The sequence below is a fragment of the Diceros bicornis genome, chromosome 2 (assembly GCF_020826845.1).
Source record: "Diceros bicornis minor isolate mBicDic1 chromosome 2, mDicBic1.mat.cur, whole genome shotgun sequence".
In the NCBI taxonomy this organism is placed as follows: Eukaryota; Metazoa; Chordata; class Mammalia; order Perissodactyla; family Rhinocerotidae; genus Diceros; species Diceros bicornis.
The window spans coordinates 72652804-72670475 of NC_080741.1; the positions used below are offsets into that span (position 1 = coordinate 72652804).

Consider the following 17672-nt stretch of genomic DNA (forward strand, 5'->3'; position numbering starts at 1 on the left):
TGTATTACACCCATGTGATGGTTAATTTGATGTGCCATCTTGACTGAGGATGCCCAGATAGCTGGTAAAACATTATTTCTGGGTATGTGTGTGAGGGTGTTCCTGGAAGAGATTAGCATTTCAATTGGTGAACTGAATAGAGCAGATAGTCCGTCCCCAGTGTGGATGAACATCATCCAGTCTCTTGAGGGCCTGATTAGAAACAAAAGCGGGAGGAAGGGCGAATTCATTTTGCTTGAGCTGAGACATCCATATCCTCCAGCCCTCAGACATTGGAGCTCCTGGTTGTCAAGATTTTGGACTCAGATCAGGACTTAGACCAGGAGCCTTCTGATTCTTAGGCCTTGGTTGCTCAGACTGAATTATAACAACGACTTTCCTGGTTCTCCAGCTTGCAGACGGAAGACCATGGGACTTCCCTGCCTTCATAATGCTGTGAGCCAATTCCTATAATAAAACTCTTCTTTATATCTTTATATACCCTATTGGTTCTGTCTCTCCAGTGAACCCTAATACAACCCATATTCAGGTTTATTTTAATTATTTAGTTTTTGGTATGTGAAGCATTAAACTGTTATAAGAGTCAAGACTATACAAAAGTTATTATCAGACAAGTGGTACTTCTACCTCACACCTTCTACCCTACTTACTCATTTTCCCACCCATCTCTGCCCACCACTTTTAGGTAACTAATTTCTAACAGAGTTTTATACTTTGAGAAATGTTTGCAATCTGAAATGAGGGTGGTATAGCAAATTATAATCATTACTTCAATTAACTTGGGTACCTAAAGCAACTGTCTCTTCCCTTTCCCCTTACCTCCTCGCATTACTACTTATATTCACTGAGGAAGAATTTGGCTTTGTGCAAATACCCCCCTATTTTAAGAAAAGGAAGACAAACCATAACCACCAAATATTTATTTTTTCATTCATTCACTCACTCACTATTCATTCATGTATGGATTCAGTCATTTAAAATTATATAATCAACCAGGTTTTGACACATACTCAAGAGTAAATGATAATCCAACTACATAACTTATGAAACACAGAATGCCAACACTTAGGATCCCAAAAAGCATGGGTGTTTGGAGACTCACCATTGAAATTAACGTTGCGGATATACTTCAACAACTTCTTGCCCCCAGCTTGCTCCATCTCTGGACAGACACCCCGGTAGTCAGCACAGAGATCCTTGTTCATATGATGAAGGGCATGAGCCATAGCATACACTGCGTCAATCACAAACTGAACTTTACCCTCCTGTTCATAGTTGGAATCTTTTCCAATTCTCTCCTGTCCTGCACATTAAAACAAGAAACACACACACAGAGATTGGCGTTGAGTAGAATGTCTATATTTGCATTTACTTTCAACTATACTTAAAGAAACAAGGCTTTGAGGAGTTCAATAGTGCAAGCCACATACCCACATTTGGCTACTATGTTAGGTTGTTTTCATGGTTTTTGGTATTTGACTCTGGAGCACATTACACTAAACTTTTAGATATATTAGACAAACTTTAGAAGCAGCAATCCAAAGAATCACAATGACGACTTCTGTAATAAGCCAACATACTATTCAAAATATAGTGGTCCCAGAGAATCAAGGGATTGCTTGGACTAGAAACTGGGCTGCCATATTCAAATCTTCAAAACTCATTTACTCTAGAAAGATGATGAGCCAAAAGGAAAATGGTACAAAGCAAACTAAATTCCACACCTGAACTCATTACTACTTCTATATACCTACTGCACCTCCTGCATTGTCTGTCTCAATTGCTGGTATTACTGGCAACTTAGATCCTCAGGCCAGATGTCATTTTTTATTCTTTCCTTTCTCTCACTCCCCACTCTCACATACATATATCTAATGAATAGCCAAGTTATATCAATTCTACCTCCGAAACATTGAATGTTTCGGCCACACTCCCCATGCCCTATGTATACCCTTCTCATCTTCCATCCAGATGCAATGCTTGAAGTCTCCCTTCATCTATTCATTCCTCCATATTCACCTTTCCAAACTACAGAGTAATCACCTCACCCTCATGCTCAGAATTCTTCTGAGCCTCCATTGTCTACAAAATAAAATCCAAACCCTTTCCCATGACAACTGAGAATGTTCATCATTTTGCCCTCATCATTCTAATAACAATAAGAACCTGACATTGATTAAGTGCCCTCCATTGTATTGAAAGCTTTTCATACATTATTTTTATTTCATCCTCACTTTGTGAGCTAAATATTATTTATCCTCATTATACAGATGGGAAAGCTGAGTCTTATAGAGATTAAATCACCTTCCCAAGATCATTTATAGGTAGAGCAATGATGACAGCTCAGACTTGTCAGATCCTAAAGCCCACATTCCTCTCACTACAGTGACCCTACCTCACCTCTTCCCTACAATTTTTGTGTTCCAGACAGGTATGGCTATGTTTTCCTGACAACACCATCAATTCTAATGTTAAGCTATCTTTGCTCATGCTCTTTACTTTGCCAAAAATGTCTTTCCTCCTCACTTTCTCCCGCGACAACTTAATTCTCTCTCCATGGCACAATCCAATGGTTGCCTACCTTTAGGCCCTCAATCACAAAGATTTTTATAAAAATTTCAAATCTTTATCATAAAATTAATAGCACTATATTTTAATGTTCTATTAGTCTGCTTCCCAGACTTTTTTCTTTTCTTTTTTTATTCCTTATATCCCTAACACTAAACACAGCATTTAGTGTCTAATAGATTCTAAACAATACTTACAATAAATTATGCATTCATTAAGTACATAATACCAGTGGGGCTCTTTAGACCTCTTGTTTCTCTATGACAAATAATTATCCACAGATTGTATTCACTTTCACTTATTTTCTATGGCACATTTGTGTAATGAAGAAACAATAGGAATTCTACAACCCCATCCCTTCCTCTGCAAAACAAAGGGTTCCTGACAACCCTTGTTAAATATTTTTAGATTTCTTTAGATCTAAAATCTTTAGATTTCTTTACTGAGAGACTTTTTCAGAGCATTTCATATTATAACATAAAATATAATCTCCAAGAAGGAAATTCAGAACATCCCAAGTTCACTTGAATTTGTATCTTTCCTTTTCAGAGCACACATTAATATCTCACATGGCAGATACTTGTGTTTTATATGTATCTCATTTAAATACAATCAACCTTATGCTCACTGCTTGTCATTGGATCAAGGCCTTTTCAGTGTGTATAGAATAGGATTTTTTTTTTTTAAAAGATAAAATTCATCATGAATTTACATTGCTACTTCCAATTCAAATTCAGCAGTATAGGATTTTTACTTAACTTCCACACTCTTACATCTCTACCTCCTTTCATGAGGAAAATCCTGGTTCTTTTTTTTTTTTTTTTAGATTTTATTTATTTATTTTATTTCCCCCCAAAGCCCCAGTAGATAGTTGTATGTCATAGCTGCACATCCTTCTAGTTGCTGTATGTGGGACGCAGCCTCAGCATGGCCGGAGAAGTGGTGCATGGGTGTGCGCCCGGGATCCGAACCCGGGCCGCCAGCAGCAGAGCACGCGCACTTAACCTCTAAGCCACAAGGCCGGCCCAAAATCCTGGTTCTTAATGAGACCTTTATGATTATTCATTTGCTTTATTCTATAACATGCAAATAACATTCTTGGAATAGCAATCATATCTCACATTCTAAAAAGTGTAGTGTAATGAACAGCCTTGTCCATATATGTGTTTTTCAATTATTGTCTGAATATTTTGGTGATAAATTCAGAGAAGTGAGACTGCTTTGTTAAAGGGTAAATTCATATGTATTTTGCTATATGCTGTGCATTCCCCTCTAGTGAGGTTGCACTATTTTGCTCTCTCACCAACAAAGGATGAGAGTGTTCATTTCCCTATAACTTCACCAATTGAGTATGTTGTCAAACTTGGCTTTTTGTCAATCAGGTACTTGAGAAATGCCACCAGTATATTTTTATTTGCATTTTTCTTATTATAGGGGAGATTTAACATCTTTGCAGATGGTTAAAAGCCATTGTATTGCTTTTGTTGGAAACTGTTTATAATCTAGTCAATTTTTCTAAAAAGTTGTTGCTCATTTCCTTCTCTACTTTTAAAAGCTTTTTATTAATTAAATATATTAACTCTTTCAGATTAAGTTGCAAATATTTTTCCCAGTTTGTAATTTTTCTTTTACTCTCTTTGGGTATTTATTTTCCAAATAAAATTATATTCGATTTTAAAAAATTGTTTATTCAACAAAATTTGTCAATTTTTTTTTCTCTTATTGCTTCTGGATTTTCAATTATGGCTAGAAAAAATATCTCCACTCCCAGGGTACAGAAGATTCCAATTACGTTTTCTTCTAGTACTTGTATAATTTTATTTTTTAAAGTTAGATGTTTGATCTACTTGGAATATATTCTGATGTGCAGTGTGAGGAATGAATCAAAAAAATTTTTTTCTGTATAGCTATCTAGTTATCGTTATACACAACAGTTCATCTTCTCTCACTGATTTGAAGTGCTGCCTTTATTATATACTAAATTTCCATATGTAATTAGGTCTATTTTTGGATTCTTAAAATCTGTTTTATTGTTTGGTTGGTCTATTCAGGCACCAACACTAAAGTTTCAATTATAAAGGCTCTATAACATATTTTGATAACTGGTTTAATAACCCGTAGAATTAGCCCCTCTCCCACCATATTATTCATTTTTTTTGAATTCTCCTGGTTATTTTTGTTTATTAACCACTTATCTAGCTTGAGAAAAGAAAAAAAGCCAACTTGATGGTACATTTATTAGGATTATGTTGTGCTTATAAATAAACTAGAACAGAAATCTTTACAAAGTTGATTCTTCCTATCTGTGCCTTCCCATTTGCTCAAGTCTACTCTGCTTCCTTCAACAGTGTTTTAAAGTTCTTTTCACATAGGTTGAGTGTTTCTTGGAAAGTTAGACTAGCTATTTTATTTATTTTTGCTATTATAAATGTAGTTATCTTTGCTATGTATTTCTCGCTGGTTTTTAGTTGAGTACATAAAAGCTATTCTTTGTTTTGTTATGGTTGTTTTATTATTTTTTAACTTTCTATCATGAAAAATTTTAAACATAGTGTGAAGTTGAAAGAACTTTACAGTGAACCTATCAACTAGATTCTTATGTTAACATTTTACTATAGTTATTTTATAAGGCAATTCATTTTCTAATATTAATTTTATAACCTATTACTTTACAAGTTTCCCTTATTTTTTACAGTACTTAAAAAGGCAATCTTGAGGGCATTATGACCATTATAAAATATGTACTATGAAATTGGTTCAGACTAATAATTCAGCAGAGCAGTTTCTAAACTGCATTCATAAAGACATTCATCCCAGGAAGAATGCCTTGAAAAATAACTGTAATATTTTAAATAATGAAATATTTCATTATTTATGGAACATCACAAGCTTTATGCTTCTCTTGGAGAGTACCAGGTACGTTAGCACCTTAAAGGCTCTGAGATACGCTAGCATATTAAATATTGTTAAGGGACAAATTTGCCTTTGAGACTACCAGGACTTGAAACACGTAGCCTTACATCAAGAAAATCAGGAGTGGCAAGTTCATTAAAAAAAGAGTCTAACTTTGTTTTTCCTAGTGTGGCAGACACAACTGATTGCCAACTTCAGAGTCTCTGGTCACTCATCTACTACCCACCCCTCTCCTCTAAGTGAAATCTGGTTCTCTTCAGATATTGGTGGCCATCGGTGGAAGTGAGAGGTTCCGAACATCCCTTGAGGCTCACTGAGTCCATCCTGACTTGTCCAAGCCGATTCAATTTCCTCTGCAAGGGCTGATTTAGGAACAGGCATGGGACACAATAATAGCCAATGAGATATAAGAAAAGAGTTTGCTGGGGAACTCCTGAGAAAGTTTCTTTGCTCTCAAAAAGAGATGTATGTATTCATTTGTATCAAAAGCACCCCCCCCACACACACACCCTGCAATTACTCTAGTCATTTTGTGGTCCTGAGGAAATTACACAGCATACAAATGACAGCAGAATGAAAATGTAGTAGCGATGTGAAAATACAATTGAGTTGTGAGTTAGCCAAGCCTGAAATCACCCTACATTGGCTTTTTTTCCCATGTGACATATTAAGTGGTTTATCCAGTTAATTAAAACTTGATACTCAATATTTTCCAGGTTTATTTGAACACTACACTTCTCATTCATGTACCAGTTTACAACATCCTAAGGGACTGGCATTAAGCATGCTCTTTCTCCAAAAAATGTGAAATGCAGTTTTAAGAAATATTTTTAACAACATAGATTGAAGTAAAACAAAATCCTTTTTCAATTAATTCTCAGTTAACAGCACGTTCTTTCAATCTTTCTCATTAATCATATGTTGTTATATTCTTTTCTTGGATGAAGTTCATCCTTTTCATTATGTTTTCCAGGAAAAGGTCTGATGTTTAGATGAAATGAGGAAAACTCCTAGGCATTAACTTCACTTCTCCAGCATTCAAAGAAGCTTACCTTTTAAAGTTTCCTGATTTTCTGCTCCATTGTTGTTTGTATCCAGAGTCCAGTATTTATCTTCAAAATGCACAGTCTTTTAACTTTCTGTTGAATACACTACCAGCTGCCCTATACCAGAATAATCCATAGACTCTTTCACTATCAGAATTTCTAGTGTTCATTCTGCTGGGGAGGTCTTCTCTTTGAAAGACCTGCTTAACTTGCCCATTTTAACATACTGCTTTCTCAGAATATATGCCTTAGTTAATATGCATAATCAAACTATTGGGGGAAAAAGGCATGGAAAATGCAAAACAATGGGGGAAACTAAAAGAAAGAGATGAGGTGGGGAGTGGCGGGAAACAAATAAAAGAGGTTTGCTAGTGCTGACTGAAAAACACACCAGAGAGCTTCAGCACATTTGAACAACTGGCTCAATGCTTACTATATGTTTCTAAGGAAGTAAAAAGTGGTAATTTTATTTAGATTTCAAATATTAATTGAAATTATTTACTTTGGGAAGACCTCTCTGAAGTTATTCATGCTTGTGCTGACCATGATTTTAAACCTTGCATTACACAAATTTATGTTATTGATAAGCCTCAAATTGAAATATTTCTTGAAGCCGACATCCTGAGTAGTCCTGTATATAATTAACTAAAATAGTAATGCTGGGATCTATTGCAAATGATAAACATCCTAATAAACAGGAAAAGAATATCTCACAGGAACTTTGAAAATAGAGTTGGGGCATATCTTGGTTGTGACAAAACTGCTAGATTCTGAGTAACGAGGATACAAGGACAGTAGGGCGGATATCCTGGAGTGCTAGAAAATGTTACAGGGTCCTGAAAAATGCGACGGTTACCCGGCAAGCCTCATTAAGATGCTACTGCAGTTCCTTCCATAATTTAAAAATAAATAAATAACTTGGGTAACTGGATAACTTTTGTTTTCCTTCATGGGTATACCTTTCTCTTTATAAGATGAATGTTAATGGTAAAGTAAGACTCTGTGTTTATAGAAATTTACTTCATTGCCATCTTTTATAGTGACCACATTTATAAAATCTTAGAGTAAGAACCTAGGGCCTGCAAGAAGTATCAGTAGAAGGAAACTCAAAAGGTCTGGATTGAGGCAAAAAGCCTTCAGTGTTGTTGTGCCTGTTTGTAGATGAGGCTGAGAATTCAACGGGAGCAGCAGCCCCTGAAGAGAACGATGGGTTCAAGGTCATACTGCCACAGGCGGCATGTGTGGATTGCGTACATTCTGTGCACCAGGCTCTGTGCTAAGCACTTTTCATAGTTTAATTTTTAACCCTCACAACACTCTCTTGGGTAAGAACTATTATCTTTTCTATTTGCCATCCATTTCCTGCCTCTGTTACTTCACTATACATTATAGACAATTAGCTAAATGGTTCCTTCCATAAGCACACATAGGAAGTGATGAACTGGGATTTTTCCCCTTTAATTCTTTTCATTTTCAAGTTGAGTTGAGAGCCACAAATAATCTCAAGTTCATGCTAGCCATCATTTTTACACCCTCTTATCCCCACTGAATGTTTCACTAGAGTTTCCCGCAAAGAAGAAATGGACGGTTTTGACAACCACCGTCGTATTCTTCCTTGACCTCTCCTTGAGTGGAAAAGTTAATGCCCAGAGAAATCACCAAAATGCTGGCAGAAGAACAAAGAAAACAAAGCAAACATGCCAGATAACTTCCCAATCTTAGATGACCAAAATTTGATTACAATTAAAGCATTAACATCCTAATGTTCTGTGGTGGATACACATTGAGTACTCTGTTATTGATTTAAAAAGAGTTCTAGCAATGGAGAAAAACAACGTCTAGCCACAAACCCTCGATTCTCACCATTTTCCATGCAGGATGCTTCCTGGAGAGCTACTTAGTTGTCACTTAAAACTGAGTTTTTTTCTGCAATTGCATTTTCAATTTCCAGGTAAATGCAAATAAAGAAATATGCAGGAAGAAAACCTGTGTGTGGTGGGGCAGAGAGAGATGGGGAGTAGTTTTCGTACAATGCACACATGGCATGGGATTAAAGGGAGGAATGTTTCAGCCCCAATGCTCACACACCACAAATGTGTGGAAAGTGTTCTGAGAGACTCAACTAAGGACTTTGTTTCCAACAACAGTCTGTTGTAGGTAACGCCAGCCAATTCAGCAAAGGTAAGACTACTGCTTCTGAAACTCACACAAGAAAGCTTGCTATACCAAACAAGAAAAGATGTGATTTCTTAAAGAAGAGTACACATTCAGTTTCAATTTCTCTCATAGAATTTTCTCTCCATTGATTTCTTAAGCTAAATTTCTATTTACACAGTTTTGGTTGCTTTTTCTCTGTAAACTGTAAAATCATTGGTGAAGCATTCTTTCCAGAATCAGCTTAAAGATTAAAAAAAAGAATACTGCTGTAGACACCTATCCTTCCTTTTAACCCATTCTTCAGCCAGAGCCCCTTTAGTAATGGGGTTCTGCCCCTCTGAAATTCTGTTGATACCATTCCAGGAACTGTATTCAGGTTGAACTTTCAGAATATTAATTAATGAATTTATTATGTAGATACCAGATGAAATCTCAGACCTGTGCAATCACCATCAATAGCTACTAAACCATGAGGTGAAAGATGGATGGGAATTTTACAGTCAACAGATCAGGGTGACAACATGGGAACCACTGCTTAATCTTTCCCTTTCTCCTCCTCCTCTTTTTGCTCTAGACGTTAGCATTTATTTTTTAATTTAGAAAATGGCATTGTTTATGTGTGTGTGTGAGAGAGGGGGCATGTAAAACTAAAAACTTCAAAAAAATACACAAATGTTCAGAGTAAAAATTAAAATGTCAGCTTAGCTCCTTTTCCCCCAGTGCACTCCCTTTCCCAATATATCCACTCTCACTTCTCAACACCACACAAAATAAAAAACAGGCTTTATGTGTCTTCTGATATGATGCAACAGTAAAGGCACAGTGTCACTTGGTAAATATTCTGTCAAATAAACAGACAGCCACACAGAGAACGAGAGAGAGAGAGAGAGAGGAAAAAAAGAGAGAGAGAGAGAAAGAGAGAGGAAAGAAAAGAAACAGAGAGAAAAAGAGAAAAAAAGAGAGAGAGCAACCTAAATCTGATCAAGCTTCTGGATCTATCGACTAATTCACAAGAAATACAGAAAATAAAGAAATACGTAAATGAACATTGCAGAGATGCAAAGAGCAAAATCCAAATGTGAGAAATTCTGGAGAAATAGTAACAAGCTGTTTTCTTCAACAAAAAAAATGGCAAGAAGTAGAAAGAATGGAGAAGAACATTTTTAGATTAAAAAAAGACTTAGATATATCAAAAAATTTGGTGTATGGACTTTTAGATCCACATGTGAACAAACTAAAAGAAGTGAGAGACTATTTGATAATGAGAAACTATTGTTTTTTGTTTGTATGTGTGTGTGTATTTGTTATATATTTTCGAGAGCACTTATCTCAGAGATATGTACTGAAGTATTTAAAAAAATTAAATGTCTGGGTTTACTTTAAATTGGCCAATGGTGAGAGAAAAACATGTGTGGGGTATATGTGAAAATAAATTGGCCATATCTTGAGGTTTGGTGACGAATACATGGGGATTCATTATATTATCTCTGTTTTTGTGTTTGTTTGACAGAGCACATGATGTTAATGAAAACAAAAATAAAGGAGAAAAAAAGAAAGAGAGAGAATATGAAGAAAAGAAAGAAGAAGAGGAGGTGGAGTGATGGGGAGGGGGAGAGGAAGGAAGAGGAGGTGGAAGAAAAACAGAAAAAAGAACAAAAAGAAGAATACTGGGATGAAGGAAAAGGGGAGTAGGCAGGAAGACAGTAGAGGAGATGAAGTTCGTTGCATTTAAGTGACCCCTACTATGTGCCAGACACCCTATTAGAGACTAGGGATCCAGATATAAATACACAATCCTTTCATGCTGTCACTTTTCACAACTCCGCTCCAATGTTTCTGTTGAAACGCAATTTCCATCCCTCATCTCAGGTCTCACAGGATGATTCTGCTTCCCAGGTATTTATTAAGGGGTGCACATTGCAGATGCTATGGCATATGGGCAGGGTCGTCTGACTCCCATGGTCTAATGTCACTTCCTGGAAGCAAGGTAGGCATGTTGTGGGGGTGGAATGATTTCACGTCACTGGCACCATGAACCTTTGCTTCCTAAGTCAGAGAAAAGGCATAAGGGAATTGATCCCACTGGAGAGTTTGAAATGACTTCTCAGAATCATCAGTCCAATGGAAACTTATATAAAAAGAAAAAGCCATTGTTTCAGTCCATTTGAGTTCTGTATCCAGTTACAGTGACTGTAAATAAAAAGGAAAAATACACACACATATATACACTGAACTCCCCAGAGGCAAGTTTGGGTCTTAAACATTGCTATATGCCCAGAACCTAAAACAGGGCCTGGAATACAGTGGACATTCAGCAAATGTGTGTTTAATGCAGGATGAAAGAATGAATGAATATCCTGGAAAGGGAAATAAAATAATGAGCAAGTAGGTTCTGTAAAAGAGTAGAAAGGAAAGGTTACAATACTTCACCCTGGATAGCTGACGGCTGAGATGGAGAGTTTAATTCAGGTGACCAGACGATTGCAGACAGAGACAGAAAATAGCAGCACACTAACCCCGACATTTGGGATCTTTTTCTCAAACTGGGTTCTTACGTGGCTAAAGACTCTACTTATCATTGCTTTCACTGGCTTCAATTAAGTTATTCAAATAAAGATGATAAAAATATTCTGTTAGCTTTTTTTTGAAGTCAAGATTAATTTTACACTAAATAAAAAGTATACATGTACACATACCTCTTCATATATATTTTTGACCATTTAGTCATGATTACTCAAAAATAAAATAGATAGGTTTCTTCATATTGAGCTAACAATATTCATAACTGATGAGAAATAAAGTTGATATGATTCTCAACTCCAAGGTTCTGAAGGCACCGCCATTCTTAGGAATGTCACATTCCGCCTGTGTTAAGAAAAATAGAACAGATAACCTAACTAGGAAAAAAATCTTAACTATCTGCTACCCAGAAGGTTGAAATTGACAGTTCACCAGTCAGAACACACTTGATGACCAGTCTGAGCAACTGGCCAAATCCATGCTACCGGTGGAAGGAAATGTAATTAAGTGCTCTTGGAGTAGAAACCTCCCTCTGTAGAGCAGTACCAGGGAGGTTCTTGACTGAAAGTCTTGAAATCCAGGCTTAGATTAAAATACATGTTGCCAATATGATTTAATTGGGGAAAAGTCCTTCAAAATCTCAACACTTGGAAGCCAACATGTGATGACATTTCCACCTCTCCTATAATCAGCCCAACCACTTCACAAGAGTTAAGAGCATGGAGGCTGGTATCAGACAAACCTGCGTTGAAGTTCTGCCTCTGCATGTATTATATTTGTAAAGTTATACACCCTCTCTAAGCTTATTTCTTCATCTATAAAAAGGTAGTAGTATGAAAGAGAAACTGATAATATTTTTCATGTGGCTAGATACCGTGAGGAACTTGATATCAATTCCAATGCCCACAAGCCCACAGTCAGAAATAGACTAGCAAAATGAAGGTCAAAATTGACCTTAACCAGGGCCGGCCCAGTGGTGTAGCAGTTAAGTTTGCGCGCCCCGCTTTGGTGGCCTGGGGTTCACCGGTTCGGATCCTGGGCACAGAGCTACACACCATGCTGGGCGGCATCCCACATGGAGCAACTAGAAGGATGTACAACTATGACATACAACTATTTACTGGGGCTATGCAGAGAAAAAAGGAAAAAAGGAGGAAGATTGGCAACAGATGTTAGCTCAGGGCCAATCATCTTCTTCAAAAAAAAAAAAAGAAAGAAAAAAAAGTCACTGCCATTTACAAGATAGGTGTTAGTTGTTTTTAAAAAAATGACCTTACCACTTCTGGGATTGATTGTTTAATTCAGTTCCAATGCTCACCTGAATCTTCATAGGCTTAAGAGATCACCATCCTCTAGAACATTCTCAGAACTAAATCCTTCATGCTTCCCATTCAAGCTCTACTGGACACTGTCCATAGGACAGCCCTCTCCGATGATCCTTTACTTACCAACCTCTCACCCCCATATGCTATCTTCTTTCTTGTTTAATCACCAACTACTTCCATCTTCACAAATCCTTTGTGCTCTCTGGAACTCCTAATCCACGTTGATGATTCCTCAATATAACCATATCCCAGTTTTCAAACACTTCCTTAACTAAAACCTGGATGTTTCCTGAGAACACTCTGGAACTGAGTGTTCACTGAGAACAATAGAGCCCTGTGGCTCTACTGAGTAGAGATTCCTTTCTTTCTGGAATAACCCATGTATCTCAGTGCCCTTCTTACTCCCCAATACCACTTGCATCCTCTAATTTATTTCTTCCCTTGTAAAAAACTCCTTACCCCCTATAGATCTTGACTCATTTGTCAAGAAACTGTGAAGGGTCTGAGATTTTACCATACCTGCAAGCCTACCAGTTAGCCTGCCACAGTTTCATGGATGTTGGCAGAAGACATGAGACTCCTGGGTTAGAGACAAAGGGCTTTACTACTCTCAGCAATAGCAGTAGCCAGAGCATCAGCATACATATATATATTGCTTCAAATATCCATGAAAAGATAGTCTAGAACAAAGGCAGTCAGTGTCTCTGCTTGAAGACATGCAGAAATATGAGAGACCCATGGAGAATTTCCTTCCAACAGTATTCACTCTTCTCATTACAGTACCAATCTCAGGGTTTGAGGCCCATGTTTCATTTCTCCTCACATTTACTCTTTCCTGGCAGTCATATTCCAATGACCCTAATTATGACCTATTGATATCTATGTACTTTGTACCTCCAGCACAGACTTCCGAGTTCTAGACATATACATGGAATTGCCTTCTTAACCCTTCTAGTTGGATGTCTTATTGGCATATTGAACTAAATATGTTTATAACTAAATAAACTCTTGTCCTTCCCAGCTTCCAGATCTTGCCCATCTAAATACATTAGAACTTCTACACTGGATATATTGTTTGTATCCCCAGATCTGCTCAGCACCATTCCCTGTGCCCCCAGAAGCTCACTTTGATGAACAGAATCAAAGAGCTCTCCTGCCTTTTGACATCCAGTTGGTTTGGGCAATGGGAGTAACAGGCAGGAGACTGGAGGGTAGGAGGATGGTTTGGTCTTCTAAATTATTGGCACCTGCCCTGTCAATTAGCCTCTTCTTACTATTATTCTCTCAGGTTTCTGGTAACCACTCCCTCTGCTCGCCCTTTCAGGCCAGGAGTGATAATGGTTGCTAGGCGAGATGTACAAGACTATCCTTTGTTGCCATCTTAAAAAACTCATCTGAAAAATTTTTACATTGTCTCTTTATGAAATTCTCTTTAAATAATCTAGTTTGAATGAGCTATCATTTCCTGCTTGGACTCTGACTGACACATCCAGCTATGTAAGCCAGAAATGAGAGAGTCATGACTGCCTTCATTCCTTATATTCAACCGATGATTCTCAAATACCTATCAAATTTTTATTCTTCCCTCCAGCTCCAGAGTCATTGCCTGACTCCAAGTCCTCATCATTTGTCACCTGGACTGTTCCATGGTTTCCTCACTGATCTCACAGTATTTGTTCCTAGCACCCCTCCAATACAATTGTCATACAATAGCCAGATTAACATTTTTAAACCGCTTTTCAGGTTGCAAGCCAGATCATGTTACTCCCTTGATTAAAACACCTCACCAGTTCCCTACTTCACTTAGGTTGAGATCTAGAACCTTAAAATGGTCTGCAAGGCCCAGCATGATCTGGCTCCCTTCAGTCATATCTTAGAGCCCACTTTCCTTTCTCATTATATTCCATACTCAATGACTTTTTTCTATTTTTTTTTTTTTTTTAAATAAATGCCAAGCATTTTCTAATTTCCTGTCTCTTCTACTGGGAACACTCTTGCTCTGGCTAACTACTACTCCCAAGTTTAGCTCAAATGTTATTTCATTACAGAGGCCTTCATTGATTCCCTTAGTTTGGTCTCCCTGCACAGTTTCCATACTTGTTCCTAGCCCAGTCCTGGGCTATGCAAAGACACAAAGAATTAAATGAGTATATCATGGTCACTGTGTTAGGAAGAAAGGAAGGAATATCTCACAGTTATTTCAATAGATTTGGTATGTATTTGGCAGTATCTTTTATCTACAATAGTCCAGGAATAAAACTGCTCCTCAGAAGAGATTTGAAAACATACTTGGACCATCACCCATGGACCTACTTATGTCTCATTCACTTTATAACATCACTATTTTTCACCAAAAAACTCTTTTTACAGCAACATAGTAAGGCGATATGACAGGATTCACTAGTCTTACCAAATACCCTTCCATCTAGACACTGTGGTCTAATAAAATGACCTAACACTTTATTAAAGACTCAGCAGGCCAGCTGGTAGACAGCATATTGTGAGATGCGGATGATATCCCACAAGGGGAAGTATGTTCTCTCGACCAGGAATCAATATGTAGTGCTGTTTCTCCATCAGAACACTGAGGTCTGGGAGGAAGGAGTGGCACTGAGAACAGGCTCCTATCACTATTACATTCTTTTGTAAACATGAAGTTTTCCATGGTTGCACATTTGATTTCTGCTTATTTAGAGGTCTCGATTCCCAAGGCAAGAATGTTTACACCAAGCATACAAGACGGTTCCACTGAACTGGAAGTTGAGACTGCCACCTGGCCATTGTAAGATATTCTCTTTAGTATTATGCATTTTCACCATAATTGTGTGCAGAAGGAAATTTTTTTCTTTCCTCCTCTCTTCTCCTCTTCTCTCCTTTCTTTCTTTATGTTTTATCCTGTTTGGCATATTTCATGTTTCCTGATCTATGGATTGTTGTCTTTCTTCAGTTCTGGAAAATCTTAGACATTCTCTCTCTAAATTCCCTCCTCTCCATTCTCACTATTTAGTCCTGGGACTCAATGCTGGTGAAACGTTACCTTTTCTCTCTTTATCCTCCATATTCTTCAATATTTACTATCTCTTCATCATCCTGTGTTGCATTTTCTTTTGGATCCATGTTCTAGTACACACATTCTCTCTTCGGCTGTGTATAATCTGTTTTTCAACCCATCTATTGAACATTTTGTCATTTTTGATAACATTTTGTTGATTGCACATTTTTTTAGGATTCCACAAATAAAATATTAGCTTTCCTCTAAATATGTTATATGTAGTTTTATTCTAAATATATTGCTTTTAATAATTTTTAAAAACTGAAGTTGGTGGTGGATTATATATATTATCTTTGTTTCTGTTGGCTTTCTTTCATGGTGGGTTTTTTCTTTGTGTTTTACTAGCTCCAATTAAGAGCTAATACTGTTGATTTTAATTTAAATTTTTTGGAATCCTGGTGCCTAAAGAGGACACACTTTTCTTCAGAATGGTTACTACTGGAAACCAGAAGGCATAATCCACCTGGTACCACTTTATTCTCCTTAAATCAGCTCTGGCTTAATGTATGAGTCTCAGCTTTAGCAACCCTGCCTTGAAGCTTGTTCAGGTCCCTTTGGAGTATCTGGGAGCCCATACTGCTCAAAGCAAAGTCATTTCTATACCCCCAGCTTTATGGCCCATGAGGCTTCTTCTCAGGATGAGAAGAATGCAAGTATTGTGTTGGGGATTTAAGCCTTAGTTGTTTGCATGTGAATGCTTATTCCTTCTCTGTAATGGAGGGTTTACTTCTACATTGGTTCAAATATATCTGTTCTTTCTCACATTACTATTTCAAGTTGTCTGGCATTCATAGACAGTACTATAATGAGCAACAATAGCTAATATCATTCAGTATTTTCTACACTCCAAAAACCACTATAAGCACTTTATATTCATTATCTCGTTTAATCCTCATAATCACCCTATGAGGAAAATACTGTTATTACTATTGCCATTTTACGGGTCAGGAAACTGAGGTTTAAACAACTTACCCAAAGTTACAGAGAAAGCAAGTGGCTAGTCAAGAGCTGAATCCCAGCTGTTTGACTCCCAATACAATGTGTGAATATTTCTAACAGAGATACATTCTGCAAATAGCGAAATGCTAGGTCAGAAGTGAACTGGCCAATCAGTTCTGGCAAATATATAGCAATACACAGAACATTTTCATCATCCCATAAAGTTTCCCTGTACTCCTTCGCAGTCAACCTTTCTTTCCTCACGAAGAAGCAACTGTTGATCTGAAATCCAACATCATAAGTTAGTTCTGCCTATTCTAGAATTTCATAAAGATAGGATCATGCAATTTATACTTTTTGTATCTGACTTCTCTCACTCAGAGTAATATTGTTTAGATTATCAATTTTATTGCATGTATCTACAATTCATTCCTTTTTTATGGCTAAGTATTATTCCATTGAATAGATATATTAAAGTTCGATTATCAATTTTTCTTTTTTTTTTTGTGAGGAAGATCAGCCCTGACTAACATCCGTGCTAATCCTCCTCCTTCCCCCCCCCAAAGCCCCAGAAGATAGTTGTATGTCGTAGTTGCACATCCTGCTAGTTGCTGTATGTGGGACGTGGCCTCAGCATGGCCAGAGAAGCGGTGCATCAGTGCACGCCCGGGATCCGAACCCCGGGCCGCCAGTAGCGGAGTGCGTGCACTTAACCACTAAGCCACGGGGCCGGCCCTCCATTTTTCTTTTTATGGACATCTGGGCTATGTCTAGTTTGCAGCTTGTCAAGAACTATGAAGTGTCTAAGATTTTACCCTACATGTAATTGGTTAGCCCACCACAGGTTCATGGAAACTGGCTGATGATGTCAGACCCGTGGGTCAAAGTCAGGCACAGAAGGCAGCACAATCATCAAGTTTGCTCAGGGCCCCCTCCCTACCACTCCCCAAATCCCATGGGGGTGATGCAGAACAGTCCAGGAGGATGCTGCATCCAGTTGCACAACAGGTTTACGTTACAGCTGCCAAACTCTGACCTTAGGGAACCCAAATATTTTATAAAGGATTTCAAGCTAACCTACTTCTCCAGAGGGAGATTTTATCTTTATTATACTGGCCAGTAAACAAACCCTCCCTATGCTCTGTGGGGACA

General features: G+C 37.5%; 1 protein-coding gene across 7 annotated transcripts in view; it reads right to left on the reverse strand.

The window, feature by feature from the left end:
- GRM7 (glutamate metabotropic receptor 7) overlaps positions 1–17672 on the reverse strand; it is a 618593-nt gene that overhangs the window by 239931 nt on the left and 360990 nt on the right. For all 7 annotated transcript variants that reach the window (XR_009222992.1, XR_009222993.1, XR_009223005.1 and 4 more), the window contains one exon: positions 1103–1303. Coding sequence is in view for 3 of the 7 variants with exons in the window: in XM_058563382.1 (XP_058419365.1) it covers positions 1103–1303 (201 nt within the window). In the remaining 4 variants the exon portion in view is untranslated. The remainder of the gene's footprint in view (positions 1–1102; positions 1304–17672) is intronic.